Source organism: Crocuta crocuta, unplaced genomic scaffold (genome assembly GCF_008692635.1).
Source record: "Crocuta crocuta isolate KB4526 unplaced genomic scaffold, BGI_CrCroc_1.0 scaffold619, whole genome shotgun sequence".
Classification (NCBI taxonomy): Eukaryota; Metazoa; Chordata; class Mammalia; order Carnivora; family Hyaenidae; genus Crocuta; species Crocuta crocuta.
The window spans coordinates 4,159,918-4,179,589 of NW_027533395.1; the positions used below are offsets into that span (position 1 = coordinate 4,159,918).

Below are 19,672 nucleotides of genomic sequence, written 5' to 3' on the forward strand. Positions count from 1 at the left end.
TCTTAGCTGTCTCTCAACTTTGTGATTGTCTAGGCCTCCTTCTTTGTTCTTAGTGGCTTTTGGTAGTTATGAGTGTCCCGAGACTTGTCAGTGTCTCAAAGGTGAAGATTGCAGTTAGTGGCTAGATACAGGCTTATTAGAAGCTGGATCCTGAGGCACAAGCTGGGAGAATATGTAGATAAGCCACTTCCAGGGAGAAACTGGGAGAGCCTTTTTTCCAGCTCCCTCAGTTCTGGGCCCAGGTGTATAGCTGCAGGGGGTAGGGGTGCTGCTATGTCCATTAATAATTATTTCTTTGCTTGCTACAGTCCTTAGTGCCTCATGATTGCAAGACCCATTTACTACTAGTGCCAGGTGATCCAGGGGCCTATCTCTCCTGTGACAGCTGCAAGAGCTGAGGTGCCATAACTTCCTTTCATGGAGATACTGGTGACTTCATTTAATTATTGGAGCAGGCTTGAGGTAGATTGTAGAAGTATCTGCCAGCTTCCCCAGTCTTTGGAAGATGGTTCTCAGATGCCTGCTAAATTAGAAGCCTGGCCCTCAGTCAGTAGCCTTTAAGGTAGGCAAATATATCCCTTTCAGGTAAAGAGTAGGAGATGGGTATTTTGGACCTGCTTCCTCTGCACTGAACCTTGGGGAAGTAGATGGTTAAGAAGTGCTTCTTTATTTGCTACAGTCCTCTGGGACTCACGAATGAGGACCTGTTGGCTGTCAGAGCCCAGTGATCTGGGCACCCATCCCCCTGGGCAGCAACCCTAAAAGCTGGGGTGTGGTCATGTGTGATCGCAGTTTCTTCCAGGGAGCTACTGGCAACTTGGAATGGGCTACAGGGAGAGGATGGGTGAGGTATCAGTGGGCTTCCTCAATCCCTGGAGAGAATCAAAGCCCCTCAAAGTCTGATAAATTAGAAGTCTAGCCCTCAGGCAGCAGCTTTTAAGGTATGCCGTTAATCGACTTTCAGGGAAAGACTAGGAGAAGGTGCACTGAGCCCTAGGGCAATAGCTGCAATGATTGCTCTTGAACACATTAAGAATTGCTTCTTTGTTTGCTATAGTCTCCTGGACACAAGCTCCATTGCTTTCCAGAGCTAGGTGTTTGGGGGGCCCATCCTTCTGATGGAAGCCTTAAAAGTCGTGATGCTAAATGTGGAGGCCAAACCCTTTGTTCTTGATTATGTTGCACTATGCCAGAGTTGGGGTTCATGGTGAGAGTTCATCTTAGCCTTTTCTCCCCATTTTAGTGTGGATATTTTCTCATTCCTCCAGTGTGTGGGAGTCACTCAGCTAGTTTCTAGAGACTTGCTCCTTATATACCTATACTCAGTGTATGTCTGGGAAGAAGGGTACTCAGGAGTCTCCTATGTTGCCATTTAGGTCTATTCTCTCTGTTTCTTTCTGAATGTCTGTCTCTCAACCACTATCCTCATATCACCCTTTCTCTCCCTATCTCTCTGTGAGATTCCTTGTCACAATGCTGATTCTTTCTCTATTATAACCAGATCATTCCTTTAGACCTAGTCTCCCTATCAGCTAGAAAAATTTCTCTCAACAGTCTTGACCTGGTGAGTAGAGAAGAAAGGTAATTCTTTCTTACCAGCTCCAGTTAGAGAAATTCTGAGGAAGTCCTCTAAGTTGTTCTGAGATGTTCTAATTACCACAGCCAAGATGCCTCATGGCCATGCAGGACTGTATACCATCCTGGGGGTTCAGATGGATGGACTATTATAATTGATGACCAAGGACAAAGCACATGGCATAAGTTGGGTAGAATAGTTCTGTAAAAGGTGGAAGGGTTAGAGGGGTACTAAGATAGCCAAGACTGCAGGGATCCACTCTAGGGAAACAGAATCTTAATCAAAATACAAGTGCTGGAGAATATTTGATCCAGATTCTGAATTCTTAGAAGTCCAAAGGAGTGAAATCAATGTGAGCTACAGTGACCAGGGAAAGCTTCCAGGAGGATGTGATTCAGTCTCAGCCTTAAAGAAAAGAGTTTAGATAGATGGAAGGGAGTGAGCAATCCTGGATGAAGGAATGGTTTCTGGTTTTTTATTGCTGGTGTTTTTTTAATCTCCTACCACATTGTTTTAATCTCCTACCAGACAAGGGCTTTTCTTTTGTTATAGAGGATAGCACTTGATAACCAGTTAGGCTTAGTCATTGTAAACCAGATACCAATTCTGCCCATTCTACCTGGCCATTGACCTTGGAGGATAATAGAAAAATAATACCTGAGAATCTTCTTATCCTGACAATACTAACTTGATTATAAAGAAACAAGGAAATTGAAACAGAGCAGGTATCCATAAAGTCCATTCTGATACCCTCAGCCCTCTGTTTGTATGACCTCAAGTGAGTGTCACATTGAAATTTTGGCATTATCGTAGTAAATTGGATTGCTTATTAATTCAATAATATATCAATTTAATAAACACATTGGTAGCCCCTGATATATACTAGGCACATAAGTGCCAAGGATTCCAAGATAAATAGATAGGATCCTACTTTGTTAAAATTTATATCCAAGTACACCAGGCAAGTGCAATGACATAAGTGATGTGATTGAGCCATGCAAAGCAGTGGGCACTAATACTTGGCTATACATGGAAGTCACTTGGGAGCTTTAAAAGAAATACCAATGCCATCATCTTATTGTTATACCAAATCTTTGGTGCCCAGGAAGAGACAGGCTACACACATTCAGAGAATCAGGAAAAGACTATTTATTGTGCACCAGTGCTGACTCAGTGGAGTCACCTCCAAAGGCTGAGCCCCGAACCTTGGCATCAGCCTTCTTTTATGGCTGGGATGGTAGGGGGTTGAGAGACAAAAGAAAAAGGGGAGGGAGTACTTATCAGTGGTGCTCTCTGGGCAGTTGGTGGACACAGGAGGCAAGCAAGATTACAGAAGCCAAAAGCATACAAGGGGAGTATCCAGCCTTTGACATCTGCCTGGTGCCTTTTATCTTGTTTTTACTAGCTTTTCTTCTCATTATCCCCAAAGATTTTGATTTCACTGGTTTCAGGAGGGGCCTAGGCATCCAGATATTTCAAAGCTCCTCCAGTGGCTCTCATGAGCAGCCAACATTGAGAACCACCAAGGTAAGGATGCTATGGAAGCAGACAGAGGACTCTTCAGCAACATGAAGAGTGGAAGGGCTGCCGGAGGGGTGAGCCAAGTGAGCTTTGAAGGAAGGGCAAGAGTTAGCTGGAGAAGAAAGGGGATGAGGAAACCACTGGATATGAAGGACACGACAAGTGAAAGGGAGAAGAGCCAAGACGACAGGGCTTGTTCTTGGCTGAGGAGTCAGTAAGTCTTTCTAGTTCTGGCCCCATCCCTTTGTGACCGTAGACAAACATCAACTTTGCTGTGCCTCAGTTTCCCATTTTGTCAAAGCAGCTAATGATACCTGCTCTCTTTACCTTACGACTCCCTTAGGATCAACTGAGGTGAGCAAAAACTAAAACCTAGTATTTTAATGATCATAAATGAGATTGTTAAATAACAAGTTTAGCCATTCAAAACATAATCATTTGAAAAAAAAATAGAAGTCATTTTATTTTTCCTAACACATATCATTTGCAGCCTACTTTCTTAAGCAGAGTGTACTGATGCCACTTTCCCCCTTGCTTCTTGTTTTCTGCAACTTTCTCCCTTTACCATAGATGTCAGACTGAGCTCTGCTCTAATAGAGTAATGGCCCAAGGGTGAGGGAGAAGCATAGAGATTTATGGTGTGAAAGATTGGGTTTTGACTTCTTAGGTCTGTTTTTCATAGGTTTTTCTATTTTTCTTGCTGTCTGGGTATCAGTTGATTCTCACTGTTTTAAATTTCTATTTTGTTTTTTATTATTTATTGAGAGAGAGAGCAGAAGCAGGGAAGAGGGGCAGAAGGAAAGGGAGAGAGAAAATACAGGCAGGTTCCCTGCTCCACACAGAGCTTGACCCCATGACCCTAGGATCATGACATTAACTGCAATCTAGAGTCAGACACTCAACCAACTGAGCCACCCAGTGCCCTTCTATTTTAAATTCTTCCTTTTGTTTCAAATGTGCCACTTCTTACCTGTTGAAGACTGGAAAACCAGAAAGCCCATCTTAGAATGATATTTGAAATAAGAGTAAATAGACTGAGTAAGAACTTGCTGGAGAGAGTGAATTATGTGATCTCTTTACTGCATGAATATTTTAATGTATTTGTGCCTCTTTTAGCCGACTTTTTGGGTCATCGGGTAGCCTGGATACCTCATGTGGGAGATGGCTGACTGGGCTTTATGTGTGGAAGGTCAAAGGCCCACAAGGATTAGTTTGTCAGGATTCTCAGCCTGCCTTCTTTTGGCTATTGGCCATAGACCTTTAAGGTTTCCCACTCTGATCACTAAGAGAATTTTGTTCTTGTCAGAATAGATTTTAAATGTGTGTCACCAAACATTTTTTTGTTTCTGGGGCAGGAGGAAAGAAGGGCAGATAGCTTCAAACTCAGGAGGGCAACAGTGCCCTAAAGTAAACAGCCTGAGTGGAGGTTAACCACCCTCAATCAGAGGACAGATCAGGGTAGGGAACAGCGTACTCCCAGTGGGAAGAAAAGGGGGAGAAAGTGCTGGAAGGAATCCTGTGTGGCAAGACTGGGTGTAAGGGGAGAAGGAGGAAAGTAGGGAAGAGAGAACTTCTTAGGTGCCAGATGATGGAGAAGAGGCAAGGCCAGAGATTTAGACCCATATTACTATGGACTCTGTACTTTTATGTTGTTGTTGTTGTTGTTGTTTGAGAATCACCAACTCCCTGATCCCATTCCAGGACTTGAGTTGTGACCATTGCGGGTGACAGCTGTATCTGCCAGATTCCCAGTGGCTGTACTCTCTAGGTCCCCACAATGCAGCTGAGGCCCTCTTGAGAAAGTGGCTTTCCAAATAATAGCCAGCCCTGAATGGTTTCTCACTTTGTCGTCTGCCTTCCATGTGGTCACTGTCTCTCCTTCCTTCCCCAGGTCGGTGGCCGGATTGGATAAGGAGGCGGACCTGGTGCACATGGAGGTGCGGACTGCAGATGGATGTGAGTGCTTCGGCCTGGAGGCTAGGCCAGGGGAGATCTGCCTGCAGGTCTCCCCTCCCATAATTTGCACTTTAATGGCTTGGGAAGATGAAAAGCCCTGAGCCCCATTACTGCCATATCCATCCTATGTTTCAGAATAGGGGGAGAGGCCTCTGGTCCCTGGAGATGTTTCATTGAAATACACCCTCAGGAATGAATTTTCTGGGGCTGTGAGTTAATGTGATGAATTTTGAGGCTCCTGTTGGTAATTTCCTTGCATCTTCAGTGTAATCCGAATAGGAATGTCCATAGCTCATCAGGGTATTTGCATTCACAGGGTGAATTACTGGGGCTGCCAGCTTTAAAAATGAACCCTTCATATAGTCAAGCTTACCCAAAAAAGTCACTGGACAATTTTTTCAAAACTGTGTATTCATTCATTCTACAAATATGTAGGGACAGGCTACTATGTGCCAGGCATTGTTCTAGGCCCTGAAATGTAGTCCTGGGCAAACTGTTTCTGTTTGTTGTCCCTACAAATGAGCAGTGGAATCCCAAGATCTTGAAAACGTGACCTCTTTGCACACCATGCACCTGCGTGTGTCTTACACTGAAATTGATAACGTTATCATTTTGTATTGCTTAAGCATTTTACTGTTCCCAGAGTTGATCATATTATGAAAAGGCTCTTCTTTACCCAAGAAAATCAACCTAAAAACATATGAAATGTGAAAATATATGATATAAATGAAAGATGAAAATATAATTAGCCTAGGTCAATAATAGAGCCAAATGATCTACGGAAACAGTAGTGATGGAGGAATTCAGTGGAACAGGCACCAGCTTGTGAGTGGGGTCCTGGGTTCTTCCACCCACTAGCCATGAGGCTGGGGAAACCTCCTCTGATCTCTGTGCTACATCCTCCATTATCTGAGAATACTCATTCTTGCTCTCCTCACCTTACATGGTTATAGGCTGACCAAGTGGAGAGGGATATTATAGAAATTATAAAATGTAGAGATGTAAGGAGGGTCAGTTTTGACCTGACTGTGGGTGTTGCATTGTCATTTAGAATATATTAAATAAAACTGTATGTGTTTTGTCCCTGAGAAATCTACTTTTTTTGATGCCAAACACAGAGGCATGCCAGAAACATGCATTTTGGGGGAATATTTCATTTGCTTTGTTTTATTTTTAAAAGACTTAGAAGACAGCCAGTATTTGTTACTATATGTTTGGCATTCTGCTGAGTACTTGATTTTTTCTTTCTGTTCTTCTTTTCTTCCCTCCTTCCTTCCTTCTTTCCTCCCTTCCTTCCTTCCTTCATGTGTAATTTGGTCACATTTGGTCCTTGAATAAATGTAAGTTTCTGAAGCAGGCAAGGATGAGGGATGATCCACCTACCCTTTAAAAAAAAGTTTGTTTGTTTTTAACAGAAAAGCAATTTAAGATTTAAGAAAATAATGCCACATACTCAAATTCACTTATCATAAGAGTAGCAGATACAAAATTATATTATCTTACTCTCATTGCTGAGAAAGAAGCTGGGGGGAAGAGTGAGATGTACGGGTGTAAGGGAAGAATAGGGCAGCAGGAAAAAAGCAGAAAATAGCCTGAGATGATGTCGAGGCTAGTTTTTGGTGCAGTTCCTATCCCATATCCTATCCCAGGCAGGCTGCTCTCTGTTAGCACCGAGCCTAGCACTGGGCTCAAACTCACAAACCATGAGATCATGACCTGAGCTGAAAATCAAGAGTTGGACACTTAACCAGCTGAGCCACCCACACATCCCCCCTTTAACTTTTTTATGCTTGAGATGAGATCTGTGCTGGTTGTAGTATTTTAGAGTTGGGAACACTTTGTAAGACTGTCTAACCTACTGCTTGCTATAGGAACGCCATCTCTGAAAACTGACAGTGTATCTTCAGGTTCCCTGATTTCAAGCTTAATGAGGCACATCCTTTTCGACTCCTGGGAAGCTTCCATGTTTTGTTTTATTAAGATAATTTCTTACATTAAGCTTATATTTATATTTATATTTCCATATAAATGGAATCCTATAGTATGTAACCTTTTGAGACTAGCTTATTTTTCATATGTTAATGAAATGCCTGATGCTTTTCCTTTCTGCTGAGTGGTGAGGGCCTTCTTACTCATACATTCACAGGGACACACACATCTCTATCTTTTAATCATTACATTAAGCATGTATTTTATTTCTTTTTTGTGATGTAGTAGTCTGGACTAAAGTTTGCCCAAATTTACACAGGTAGCAAATGATATAATAAAAACTAAAGCACGAAACTCTCAACCTACTAGAAATGGAAGAGAACTTACAACAAAGGACATCTACAGAAGACCTACAATTAACATTATATTTCATTATGAGATACTGAATGGTTTCCCCATTAAGAGCAGGAAAAAGGCAAGGGTGTTTATTCTTAACACACGTATTCAGCATCAAGCTGAAAGTCCTAGCCTGTGCAATAAAGGAAGAAAAATGAAATGTAATTCATATAGATTGCAAAAGAAAAATTAAAACTATTAACATTCTCATTGACATAATTGTCTATGTAGAATATCCCAAGAAATCTACAAAAATAAAAAGTTCCTGCAACTAATAAATAAGTTGAGCAAAGTTGCAAGGGACAATGAATTCAGTGGAGAAAGCATGTTATTTTTAACAAATGGTGTTGGAAAATATTGGAAAGCCATATGGGGAAAACTGAACTTCAACCTATGATTCACAACTTACACAAAATTTAACTCAAAATGTAAAATATAATTTTTGATATATATTTGAATATATAAATATACCGTTATAATTTAACTGTAAAATATAAAATTGTAAACAATATAGAAAAAAAAAGAGAAAATCTCCATGACTCTGGGTTGGCATCAAGAACAAAATTGACAAAGAATTGATAAATGGACTTCAAAATTTAAAACATGTATTTGCTCTGCCAAAGACACAATGAAGATACTAGGAAAAAAATATTTGCAAATTATGTATTTAACAAAGGATTTGTGATCAGAGCATTGAAAATGTAACAATAAGAAACAATGCATTTTTTTTTAAAAGAGGCAAAAGTTTGAATAGACTATTTACCAGAGAAATATAAGGATGACAAATAAGCACATCAAATGATGCTCAACATCATTATACATTAGGGAAGTGCAAATTCAAAACATAATGAGATATTACACACCTATTGGAATTACTAAAATAAACAAAATCGATAATACTAAGTGCTGACAAAGGTGTAAAGCCATTGGAGTTCTCATATATTCCTAGTGGGGACGCAAAGTGGTGTCACCACTCTGGAAAAGCATTTTGGCAACTTCTTATAAATTTACACACACCTTATGATTCAGAAATCCCACTCCTACATATTTACCTGCAGAAATTCACAAAGAAACCTATAGACAACTATCTGTAGCAGATTTACTAATAATCACCCCCAAATGGAAATAACCTAAATATCCTTGAATGGATGAATGGATAAGCAGAGCTATGGTACATCTGTAAAAAGAACATGGATGAATTTCAGAGGCATTATACTGAGTGAAATAAGCTAGTCTCAAAAGGTTACATACTATAGGATTCCATTTATATGGTCCTATAGAAAATGCAAAACTGTAGCAATGGAGAAATAAATCAGTGATTTCCGGGGTGGTATTTGACAAGAAGGCAGCATGAGGAATTTTTCAGGGCTATGTAAATGTTTGGCAACCTGTGTTGGTGGTTACATAAGTCCATATATTTAATTTTAAAATTAAAAATTTAGAACTTTATGCCAAAAAATTACTGTACATAAATTGAAAAAGGTTTGTATTGAAAAACAATACTAAATGGTGCCTGGGTGGCTCAGTATTAAGGTTAAGCCACTGACTCTTGGTTTCAGCTTAAGTCATGATCTTGGGGTTGGTGAGTTCAAGCTGGGCATCAGGCTCCACCCTGGCAGTGCAGAGACTTCTTGGGATCTCTCTCTCTGCCTCTTCCCTTCTCACTCTTGCTCATGAAATAAATAAATAAAACTTAAAAAAATAAAAATAATACTAAAATAAATATTTTTTAAAAGGGGAAGATACCTGGCTTGCTCATTTGGAAGAGCATGCAACTCTTGATCTTGGGGTCATAAGTTCTTGTAACTCTTGATCTCAGGGTCATGAGTACGAGCCCCACATTGGGTATAGAGATTAGTTAAATAAATATTCAAAAAATAATGATAATAATACTAAAACAAAACCTATAATGATGAAAAGCTAGAACACACAGTTCTTGGCTTCTAGATCTACAGAACTTCCTACCATTTCTGATTAATTCATTAGTTAGTTTATTGATCTACTTAGTTCTTTTATTCATCTGGTGTTTATTTAAAATCTCCAGGGGCACCTGGGTGGTTCAGTTGGTTAAGCATCCTACTTAGGCTCTGATCACGATCTCAGAGTTTGTGGGTTTCAGCCCTGTGTCAGGCTCTGTGCTGACAGCTCAGAGCCTGGAGCCTGCTTTGGATTCTGTGTCTCCCTCTCTCTCCCTCCCCTGCACATGCTGTCTCTCTCTCTCTCAAAAATAAACATTAAAAAATAAATAAAATCTGAATATTCTGGTCACTGAGGAGATGTAGAGGTGAATGTGATATTATCTCCACCTCAGGGAGCTTGTGGATTTGTTGGGGAAATAGACAAGGATTTGAGTAATTCTTGCACAATCTCACAGGGATGTTCATAGAGTCAAACATACATTATGATGAGTTATAAATGGGAGTATTGCTAATAGTCTAAGAAAGTTGGGGGAAGCTTCTTAGAAAGATGAAGTTTTTTATCTGACACTTGAGGGATTAGTAGGAATTTATCAGAACATTTTGGAAAGAGAGGAGAACCTCACATGTTCCCAGAGTTCACCCATGAAAAGTAGTATGCGCAAGGCTGTGGGTTGTGGTCTGTGGCTAGGAAAGATGAAAGGAGATAAGCCAGTAAAGGTAGGCTGGATAGGTCATGGGAAGGAACAGGCAGGTAGCTTTCTGATCTGTGATCCATACTGGACACCAAGCATTGAAGACCATTTTTACCTTTATAATGAAAAAGCTTTCATGATACAATTGTGATTTCCCTAGCTGTGACCTTAAATATTGATTATACTAGACAGTCCTGTCTGGTTGTTTCAGGTTCCTTTCTCTCTGCCTCTTCTGTTTGCACGCTGTATATTTAAGCTATAGCAGATGGCAGATGAAAAGCTAGCATGCATTCCAGCTCATTTAGACCCCAGCCCTGGGCAGTTACTCACAATGCTGCCATGTCCCCCATCTTTGAGGCACAAGGCAGCCTTGTTATATTTCCCTAGTTCCCCATCCTGCCTAACTTAGCTTCTAACTCAGAAATGGTACTGAGAGAAAAGGGAGCTGGCTTATACCTGACATCCTTGATGGGGACAGGGGAGTAAAGCAGAGAATGGCCTCTGAGATGAGGCCAGGTGACATCCTGCACCCTGCTTCTTAGGGATCGTGCATTGATCAGAGAGGCTTATTAGTCACTCCCAGCTCTGTGTCCAGGTCTTTTCTTGCCTGGCTGGACTGTGCTTGCTGATATATCCTGTGCTTTCTACTTGCCAAGAGAGGCAGGTGGACCTGGGCAGAGTGCTGGAATGAGCACACTCTCCAAGCTCCGGCAGAGGGTTGGAGGGCCCTGAACCAGGAGGAGGCACCAGAAGCACCCACCATCCCTCCATCTCTGTCTCCATGGGGGCCATGTTTGCAATGTGGGTTTATCCTTTGGAGGAGGGGTGGGGGGCAATGCTCTTCAGATATTTATAGGCAAGCAGACTGGGAGAGTAGAAACCTAGATCTTAATTTCAGTTTTTCCACTGAGAGGCTGTGTTTCCAGGAAAGCAACTAAAATTCTTGAGATTCCTGTTCACTTATTATAAAATGAAACAGAACTTCTAATTTATTCACTTTTCTTCCTATTTTTTAGGTATTTACTGGGCGTCCACAGGATGGTAGTCATGACCTGCATTTTTAGGGATATAAAGAGGGAGTAAGACATGGCCTCTGTCCCCCCAAGTCTGTATTCTAACAGGGAAGAGGCAGACAAATGACCCAGCAGTTCCTGAATAGCTGATAGCCTTCTCATAGTCACACACAGGACATTCTAGGAACCCATAGGAGAGGGGTCTTCTTTATATTTGGTATATTTGAAGACAATTGAAACCTCTATTTTTCTAGCCCTTTTGTTTTGTGATTCATATGTCTAAAAGGAAAAGAACAATTCTCTGAAAATCTTAAAAGAACTAGTAGTTCTTAGACAATAGTTATTTTTCCTTCCCCTGACTTTCCTTTGTTATATCACTTTTTTTTTCCATGTTGGAGAGTCTGTTCCTTAATCAGCCCATTTCAGACCATTTACCTTGTGTTCTGCATTTGCCAATTACTGTTTTGTAACTTACCTTCAAAGGTGTCTTGAACAGTAAAATTCCATTCTCTGGTTCTTCCTGCAGCACAGTTCCTATGACCATTTCTATCAACCTCTAACATCCATGACCCTCTGGCAAGCTGGTTCCGTTGCAGATTCTTGGAATCCACCCCAGAGGTTTCGATTTAGTTTGTTTCCTGCAGGGCCTGGGAGTCAACATATTGATACGCACTCTCATGACATGATTCTGATCCAGATGGCACCTTCAGGAGCACCAGTTTGAGCATCCCTAACCTCAGCTGGTGCTGGCGTTACAGCAAGCAGTTATATCCTCATAGGCATGAAGAAAGAGCCTTGGTGTTGGAGTCTGGAATGACCCTGCTGTGCACAATGCATGATGACCCCAGCAGCTGGGCTGTCATAGGGCTGGAAATGAGAACATATGAGTGGGGCAAACTTCTTTTTTCCCCTTTTACATTTCAAGACAAAATGACAATCAATTGTAACCCATCAGAGGTTTTTCCAAGTCAAGATAATGTTCACCGTGTTACTTGTTGGGGTGAGAAGGAGAGATTCATAAGAAGTAGTAAAAATGGTTTGAAACCTGTAAGGATATTCAGAGAATAGAAACAAGATGTGGCTGTGAAACAACAATTAAATGTTCTCTGTAGTCCCCAGAGCAAGACAGGGATATGTGTGGGCATTCATACTAATGTCAATGCAGGAATTTCTATTTCTTGTTTATTTGCCCTCTCACATTCACTCCACGGACATGGAACACTTTCTGTGTGTAGAAGATAGTGGTTCTCAAAACTTAGCATTAATTATAATCACCTGGAGAACTTACACACACACACACACACACACACACACACACACACACGGAAGATCCTAGGCATTGGCCCTTTATAAAATTGTCCTCATGATTCTAAAGTGCATGCAGGACCACTGCACTAGATCTGAGCCTCCCCAAATGAACATGCATATGAACTATCTGGAGAGCTTGTTAACACGCACATTCCATATTTCTGACAAGCTCCCAGGTAATGCTGCTGGTTTGCAGACCCCAATCTGATCAGCACTGCACTGTGCTAAGCTGTGGGGGATTTACAGATAAATAGGACACAGCCAGCCCTGACTAGCCCACAGGCTGAGGGGAGAGGCAGATACAGACGCAGATTGTTATTTCAATACAATATGTGCTGAAAGCCACCGATTATCTCATTTACGTCTCCCGAAGAAAGTGCTATGGGAACAAAAAGAAGGTGTGCTGACTAATAGTAATGCATGTTAGCAGCACTTCTGGTTCCATGGAGGAAAACTTTATTAATTATAAAGGAAAGGGAATATAAGGAATTAAACAGTCATAGTAACAATAAGAGGGAGAGAATATAGACAAAAACAAAGAAGGCTTAATATGTCAAATCAGGTACTCACAACAGCCAACCTCCTGGGTGGGGAAGCGCTGTGGCGAACAGCCCTTTTGGAGTCTGACTTGAGGGTCCTAGGCAGAGTGTCCTCCCACCACTCAGGTGAGACTTCCAACTAACTTCCCACCAGGGTGATGCGACTCATGTGTGATTTGGGGCTAGTCACTAAGTTTGCCTAAGTGCAGTCCTAAGTAAGCTGTTTTTTCTCAGTTTCTCTTATTGTATCTGGCAAGCTTAGGAACCTGGGCATCTACATATACCTCTTCCCACCGCTGATCTATTCAAGGGAGCCAGCCTGGTCTGGCTCAAGGAGGTGAGGCAAGTTAATCCCATCAGGAATAGAGAGGCCAGTTCTGATTCCAAGGCCAGATAAGGAGCACAAGCCAACTAAGTCCTCCATGATCCTGTGTGTAGGGCCTGGGCAGAAATGCATGACAAGTCACAGATACAACTTCTCTACAGAACAGAAGGGACCCCAAGTGCTGAGGAGTGACTGAAGGCTGCACAGAAGAGGCTGTACTTAAACTTCATCTTGGGAGATGAGTTGGATTTTTCCAGGAGGATGGTAGAAAGGGGGTCAGGAAAGTCACACTAGAGTGGTGCTGTCCAGTATGGTAGCTGCATCATTACATGGAGTTGCTGAGCACTTGAAACGTACTCTCTAGATCGAGGTATGCCATGTGTGCAAAACACACACCAGGTTTCAAAGACATACTATGAATTAAATGATGGAAAATAGCTCACTAATAGTTTTTATATTGACTACATGATGAAATCATATTTTGGATATTTGGGGTTAAATAAAATATATTACAACCAGTTTTACTTTTCTATATACTTTTTAGTGCAGCTGCTGAAAAATTGTAAAGGTTTTTTGTGGCTTATGTTGCATGTCAGTTGGATGGCCTTGCTCTAGACTAGAGGGATAGCAGGTGCAGCAGCACAGAGTATGGCTTTACTGTGTGTGACATTGACCATTCTCTTTCGCAACCTGGCTCCCACACGTGGGAGCAAACCCAACATAAACTGGTCCCTGGTCTTGTTTTGATGTAGGAATCTCCACTCCAGCCCAATCCTGGCCCTTCTTTTTGGGAGTCAGATTTCCAGATTAAGCTGAAGCCATTGAATTATCTCTTGCCCTGGCAGGGTTTAAACAGGGCAAAGCCAGCCAGTTTGGTTAAAATCATTGTGAAACCTGTTTCTTCCATGCAATTCAGGATTTGAAATGGCTTTTTCTCCCATTGTCTTCTAGAAATCATTTTTCTCAGAAAATGAGAAACCCTTCTCTTCCAGTGCTTTATATATTTGAAAATTTATATAACTATAATATATAGTATATAGTATATATATATAATATATACAGTTATATAACTATATACTATAGTTATATAATATATAACTAACAAATATAAGAAGTGTTTTTATAACATTGTGGTTTTTTTTTCATCAGTGGACTAACAGAGGTGTTATTATTGAGTAAAATTTATAGTGTGCAAGATTTCAGTTCAGTGAACAGAAGAGTAACGATTAAGGTTATCCCAAAATGGCCAAGGCTACTTTGTGAAGAACTGAGTTTCTCTTCATTAGAAATTCTCAAGCATAAGCCATTGGGATGTATCACAGGAATACCATAGTAAGTGAACCTGGATATAGGCAGAAGCTTTTTAGGCATCTAGACACATTTGAAATTTCTAGAATCAAAACCTGTAGCACATATGCCACCATTTCTTGTCTTGGTGCTATCATCACCTGCCATTAGTCTATGGCTGCACCTTCTCACTAAGCCTTCTCACGATAAAGCCTAATGCTTCTTTTTTTAAAAATTTATTTATTTTGAGAGAGAGACAGAGATAGAAAGTGCACATGCAACTGTGCACTGGGCGGGGGAGGGGGGGAAGGGGCAGAGAGAGAGGAGAGAGAATCCCAAGCAGGTTCAGTACTGACAGTGCAGAGCCCAACATGGGACTCAAACTCATGAACCATGAGGTCATGACTTGAGCCAAGATCAAGAGTCTGATGCTTAACCAAATGTGCCACCCAGGCACTCTAAGCCTAATACTTCTTAACAGGCTTCAGGGAGTCCTAACTAATCAAATGGGCTTGGCACTCAATGCAAAACTATTAACCCTATAGCCTAAACTTCAAGTTTAAGGCTCTTAAAGAACCTTGGATTATTCACTAGTTCAGTAATTTTAATTTGAGTTCTAGCAGTGTTTTAAGAACTCAGAGGCCAAGATGGGGATAGGGTGTGGAGTTAAGCCAATGGCATTGCTGAACTCTTGACTTACATTCAACTAGAGAAGGTGCACTAAAATTCACTTTCTATATTGAGAAGATAGGTTCTTATTGCTGAAAGGATTCCAAGGTTTTTTTTTTTCCCTTAAGTTGAAATAGAAAAGGTATTTTCAAATTGCATAACTTTTAAAAAAGCACTAAAATATGTAACAACTTTCCCAAGGCCGCATAGATAGCCATGGATGAAGACTGAACCAGAACATAGATACATGTCTAATTCTCAGACTGATTTTCCTTACATGGTTAAAAAAAATAATACTGATTAGAATCATTGGTCCTGCTGTTAGTATGCCTATGTTCCAATACCAGCTCTGTCATTTCCCAGAAGCTGTGGAACAAAGACAAATCACTTAATTGTTGTGCCTCAATTTCCTCAACTATAAAGTGTAGATGATAATAATTGTAACTCCTTATTGGATTGTTGCAGGAATTAAATAAGTTACTACATGTAGCTTTTGCAACATGGGAAGAAATAGAGTGAGCATTCAAAAATGTTACTTCTTGGGGCGCAGGGTAGCTCAGTTGGTTAAGCCTCTGACTTTGACTCAGGTCATGATCTTGCAGTCTGTGAGTTCAAGCCCTGCATTGGGCTCTGTGCCAACAGCTCAGAGCCTAGAGCCCACTTCAGATTCTGTGTCTTCATCTCTCTCTCTCTGCCCCTCCCCTGTTCACATTCTGTCTCTGTCTCTCTCTCTCAAAAATAAATAAATATTAAAAAAATTTAACAATGTTGCTTCTTGTTATCATCATCGTCGTCATCATCATTGTCATCACTGTCATTGTAATTATCATCAACATTATCGTCATCATTGTCATCGTCGTTGTCATCATCATTCTCATTATCACCATCATCATCATCAATATCACTCTCATCATCATCATCATCATCATCATTATTATTATCATTGTCATCATCACTATTATCATCATCTAATCATCATATTCAATCAGGGTCAGTTCATTTGGCAATTGGAGTAGAAAGATACTCTGGATGCAGTATCAGGAGTCCTAAGATATTCAAAGTTACTGTGATTTCTAAATCTCTATAACTGCCAGATTCCCCCTGTACCATAAGAAAGCAGGAGACACTAGAATTCTCCTTTGGGTAGTTAGAAGTTTCACAAAAACTCTAGATCCATAAGCACACTAGGCAGGAATGGAATAAGGTAGGTAAGCTACCTTTTTCGATTCATTGATTTTGCATTCAGTACCTACCATGTCTTGAGGGCTGTATAGGCATTTCCAGCATGTGGATGGATGTCCTGTACACAGGTTATCCTCACTCCTCAATCAAGGAAACGGAGGCTTATGGAAACTAAATAAGTTCTCCAAGTTTCCTGGATCTGCTGGTTTTTACTTATTTGCATCTGAGAGTTAATGCTATTATTCAAAATAAATAGCTCCTGGGTATTTCTCTAAGAGAGGAACTGAGGAACTGATTTGCTTCTTGTTCAGAATTTAATTCACTTTTTCAAGTTTTGACAACATGTATATTACCCAAAGGGATGGAAGTTGAGTGAATCAAGGAAAGTTTCTTTTTCTGAGGTGGCAAGAGGCATGATGGCTAGGATAGTTTGAATATTTAATAATCTTAGAGGCAAACCATTGCCACAAGTCACAATATCACTCAACACAACAAAAATTTTTAGGTTTTTAATGTCATTCAATTCACTTTAACTGGCATTTACTGAGGCTTTATAAAGTTAGCTTAGGAGACAAACAAAGATAACTAAGACTTCATTCCTACTTCTGAGAAAGTGACCCTTTTGGAATGGTTTGACAGAGAGAGAAATGCTGGATGTAGATGCATGAGAAACTTGCCTTGCTGGATGGGAAGTTAGAGACTGCCTCCTTAAGCCCTACAGAACACCTGGCAAAAATATAGCTCCTTAGGAAGAAAAGAATGCTAAGAATGTCAGATAATCTTCAATCCCTCTGTCCATATTCTCCAGTTCTCAGATCTTCTCTCCAACACAGACCTTAAAGCATGTTCACTTGTGAATATCCCACTTTCCTCACTGGAAAGTTCACAGAGTGCCTGACACCTGAAGCTTCACTATACTCCTTGACCCAATACAAAGAGGAATGAATCAGTCAGTCTGAGACCACCCCTTCTTGCTATATGAGACCTTTAGCCCAACATCTGCTAAGTGAGAAGGCGTGAAGGCTGGACTCACTAGGGAGATGTTCTTATCGTTCCTTAAGGGCGTCCCAGCAGTATAACTAGTTAAATTGAGCCAGATATATCTAAAGTTACAGAGTAGATCCCTCTATTGACAGTGCAGGGAACAAAGCCTTTGACTTTTAGCTTTTGTAAGTGGAACAGTGACTACACCAGCCCTTGAAAATACATTAGGAAGACATTTGACATTTAGAAATACGTTAATCATCAAGGTAATGATTGACTCTCAACCCCTAGGGAAATCACTCTCTAATTTTCTTACAGGGATATCCAAATGAGTTCTTCATTCAATCTGGTCTTTCTAATTCTTCATTTGAGAACATTTCAAAGGAAAGGATAGTAAATAAAAGATTAAGAATATGAATTAATCCAAGTTAATCCATTAACATGTGATTATATAGTGCCTTCCATGAGCTTTGCCTACCTAAAAGGCCATGTTCAGTTTTCTCTCCCTTTTTAGGAATTCCCTGCTCACATAATATACTTCTCCGTGTTGTCTCAACACAAAGGCTGACTCCTCCTTCAAGTCCTCCTTGGTTATTCCAGCTCAGACATTTTTTTTTTCTTACCTGCACACCCAAAGCACTTCAAGAAGTTAAACAGAGATATAAATTTGGAATATGACTTTACTACCTGTGATATGGTCTTTTGATTCTCTGCAGACAAACAATATTACTTGTTATTAATTGAAAGTATGAGAGATGCTGAGTGTTAAATTCCCTTCTTTCTCTTTTCAAAATAAGAAAGAAGCACCATTTATTAATCTTTTTAAATGTATCCAATAATGTGCTAACCATTTTTCATACACAATCTTATTTAATCCTGAGGACAGTCGCTGGAGGCAGATACTAACTTACAGGTGTCTCACAGATGGAGGACTATGCTACTTAGTCAAGGGTGATCCGCAAGTAGCAGGTCCAGGACTTGAACTCAGCCCATTCTAGTTTCAGAGGCCTTGCTCTTCAATACCACACTATGCTCAAGAGATCTGCCATTTTATCAGGCGTTTGGTGTTATTGACAGCAAATAAAAAGGCTGCAGGTATTGGAAGCCTAGCTTGGGATTCAAGTTATATGATGAATGTCTTTCAGTTTCATCTTTAAATCTCCCTGACTATATCCTCATTTCAGGATAACGTCCAGAGCCTGAATTTGAGAACTTTTGCAAATGTGAGGCTCTTGGTGTCCCCTGCTCACTTTTGACACTTGAGTCCCTCATCACCCTCAGTCACTTCCATCTGGTAGCTAGACCTGCCTGATAATTAGCTCTCCCCATTCTCCCCATTCTGGGTTTTTAGCAGGCAGATAGGTACTATAGCCCTTACTATCATGTCTCTGTATTTTTGAAAAATAAGAGCATTGAGACTTCCAATATATGACTCCAGCTAAAGACTGCAAGGCCCCAGAATTTTAAGTGGATTTGAAAAACTCATTTTAGTGCTGCTTTCCTGTTAAATTGGACCTTTCGTTCCATGCTGGGCAGGAGCAAGCAGGGGGAGAGCCAAGAAGTAGGATGAGTTTGGCACAAGAGCTCCCTGCTGTGGGCCAAGGTTTAGGTAGGTTTTGATTTTGTTTGGGGCGGCCTTGAATACACTTAATTCTTTTTTTTCCCCCGAAATGTCCAAATGGGAAAGTGAATAGTAAATAGACAGGGGAAAATGAGCCTGTGGGGGAGTGGGGGATAAGCACATGTCCTCCTGTGTGTACCTTTGATTAGCAGTGTAAGGAGCTTTCTGAGACACCGGCTGGCAAGAAGGAAGCAGGTTGTCATGTCAACACTTGTGGTTTCTTTATGTGTATTTACTGCAGCTTTTCACTGGGTTTTAGTGCCTTATTCCAGGAGAAAATTGCTAAGGCTTTGTGGATCCAAGAGTATTCCTGGTGGACAGGCCATGCACTGCTCAGCACAGCCTGGGCTCCCAGCCTTCCCTCGCCCTCACACCCAGAAATGGAAAGCCAGGCCATTCTTGGCTTTCTCTGTGCACACAGACAAAGAGAAAGGCACAGGCAGGCCATACATACAGAATGGTGAACAAGCTGGGTTTGCTAACAGGGCAGGGAAGAGGGCGGAGAAGGTCTCTCTTTTCTCTGGGCAAGAAGGTAGGGACCAAATTACAGAAGAGGTGCAATATTTGGATGTAGGCTTGTTTCATTTGGCTTTACAGTATTTGGCCTTCACCCTGTTTCAAATTTAAAGTAGCTGTCCATTTTTTTTTTAATCAGGCAATATCACATTTAAAAAATAGAGGCAGTTAGACTTATTAAAAGACACAGAACGTCTTATTCCTGTGAGTCAATGATGAACAGACACTGAGGAGCTGCT

General features: G+C 40.8%; 1 protein-coding gene across 1 annotated transcript in view; it reads left to right on the forward strand.

Annotated features, from left to right (window-relative positions):
* Positions 1-19,672, forward strand: part of SORCS3 (sortilin related VPS10 domain containing receptor 3) — a 564,865-nt gene that overhangs the window by 399,610 nt on the left and 145,583 nt on the right. Inside the window, exon 8 of the mRNA XM_077748455.1 lies at positions 4,989-5,053. Coding sequence (XP_077604581.1) covers positions 4,989-5,053 — 65 coding nt within the window. The remainder of the gene's footprint in view (positions 1-4,988; positions 5,054-19,672) is intronic.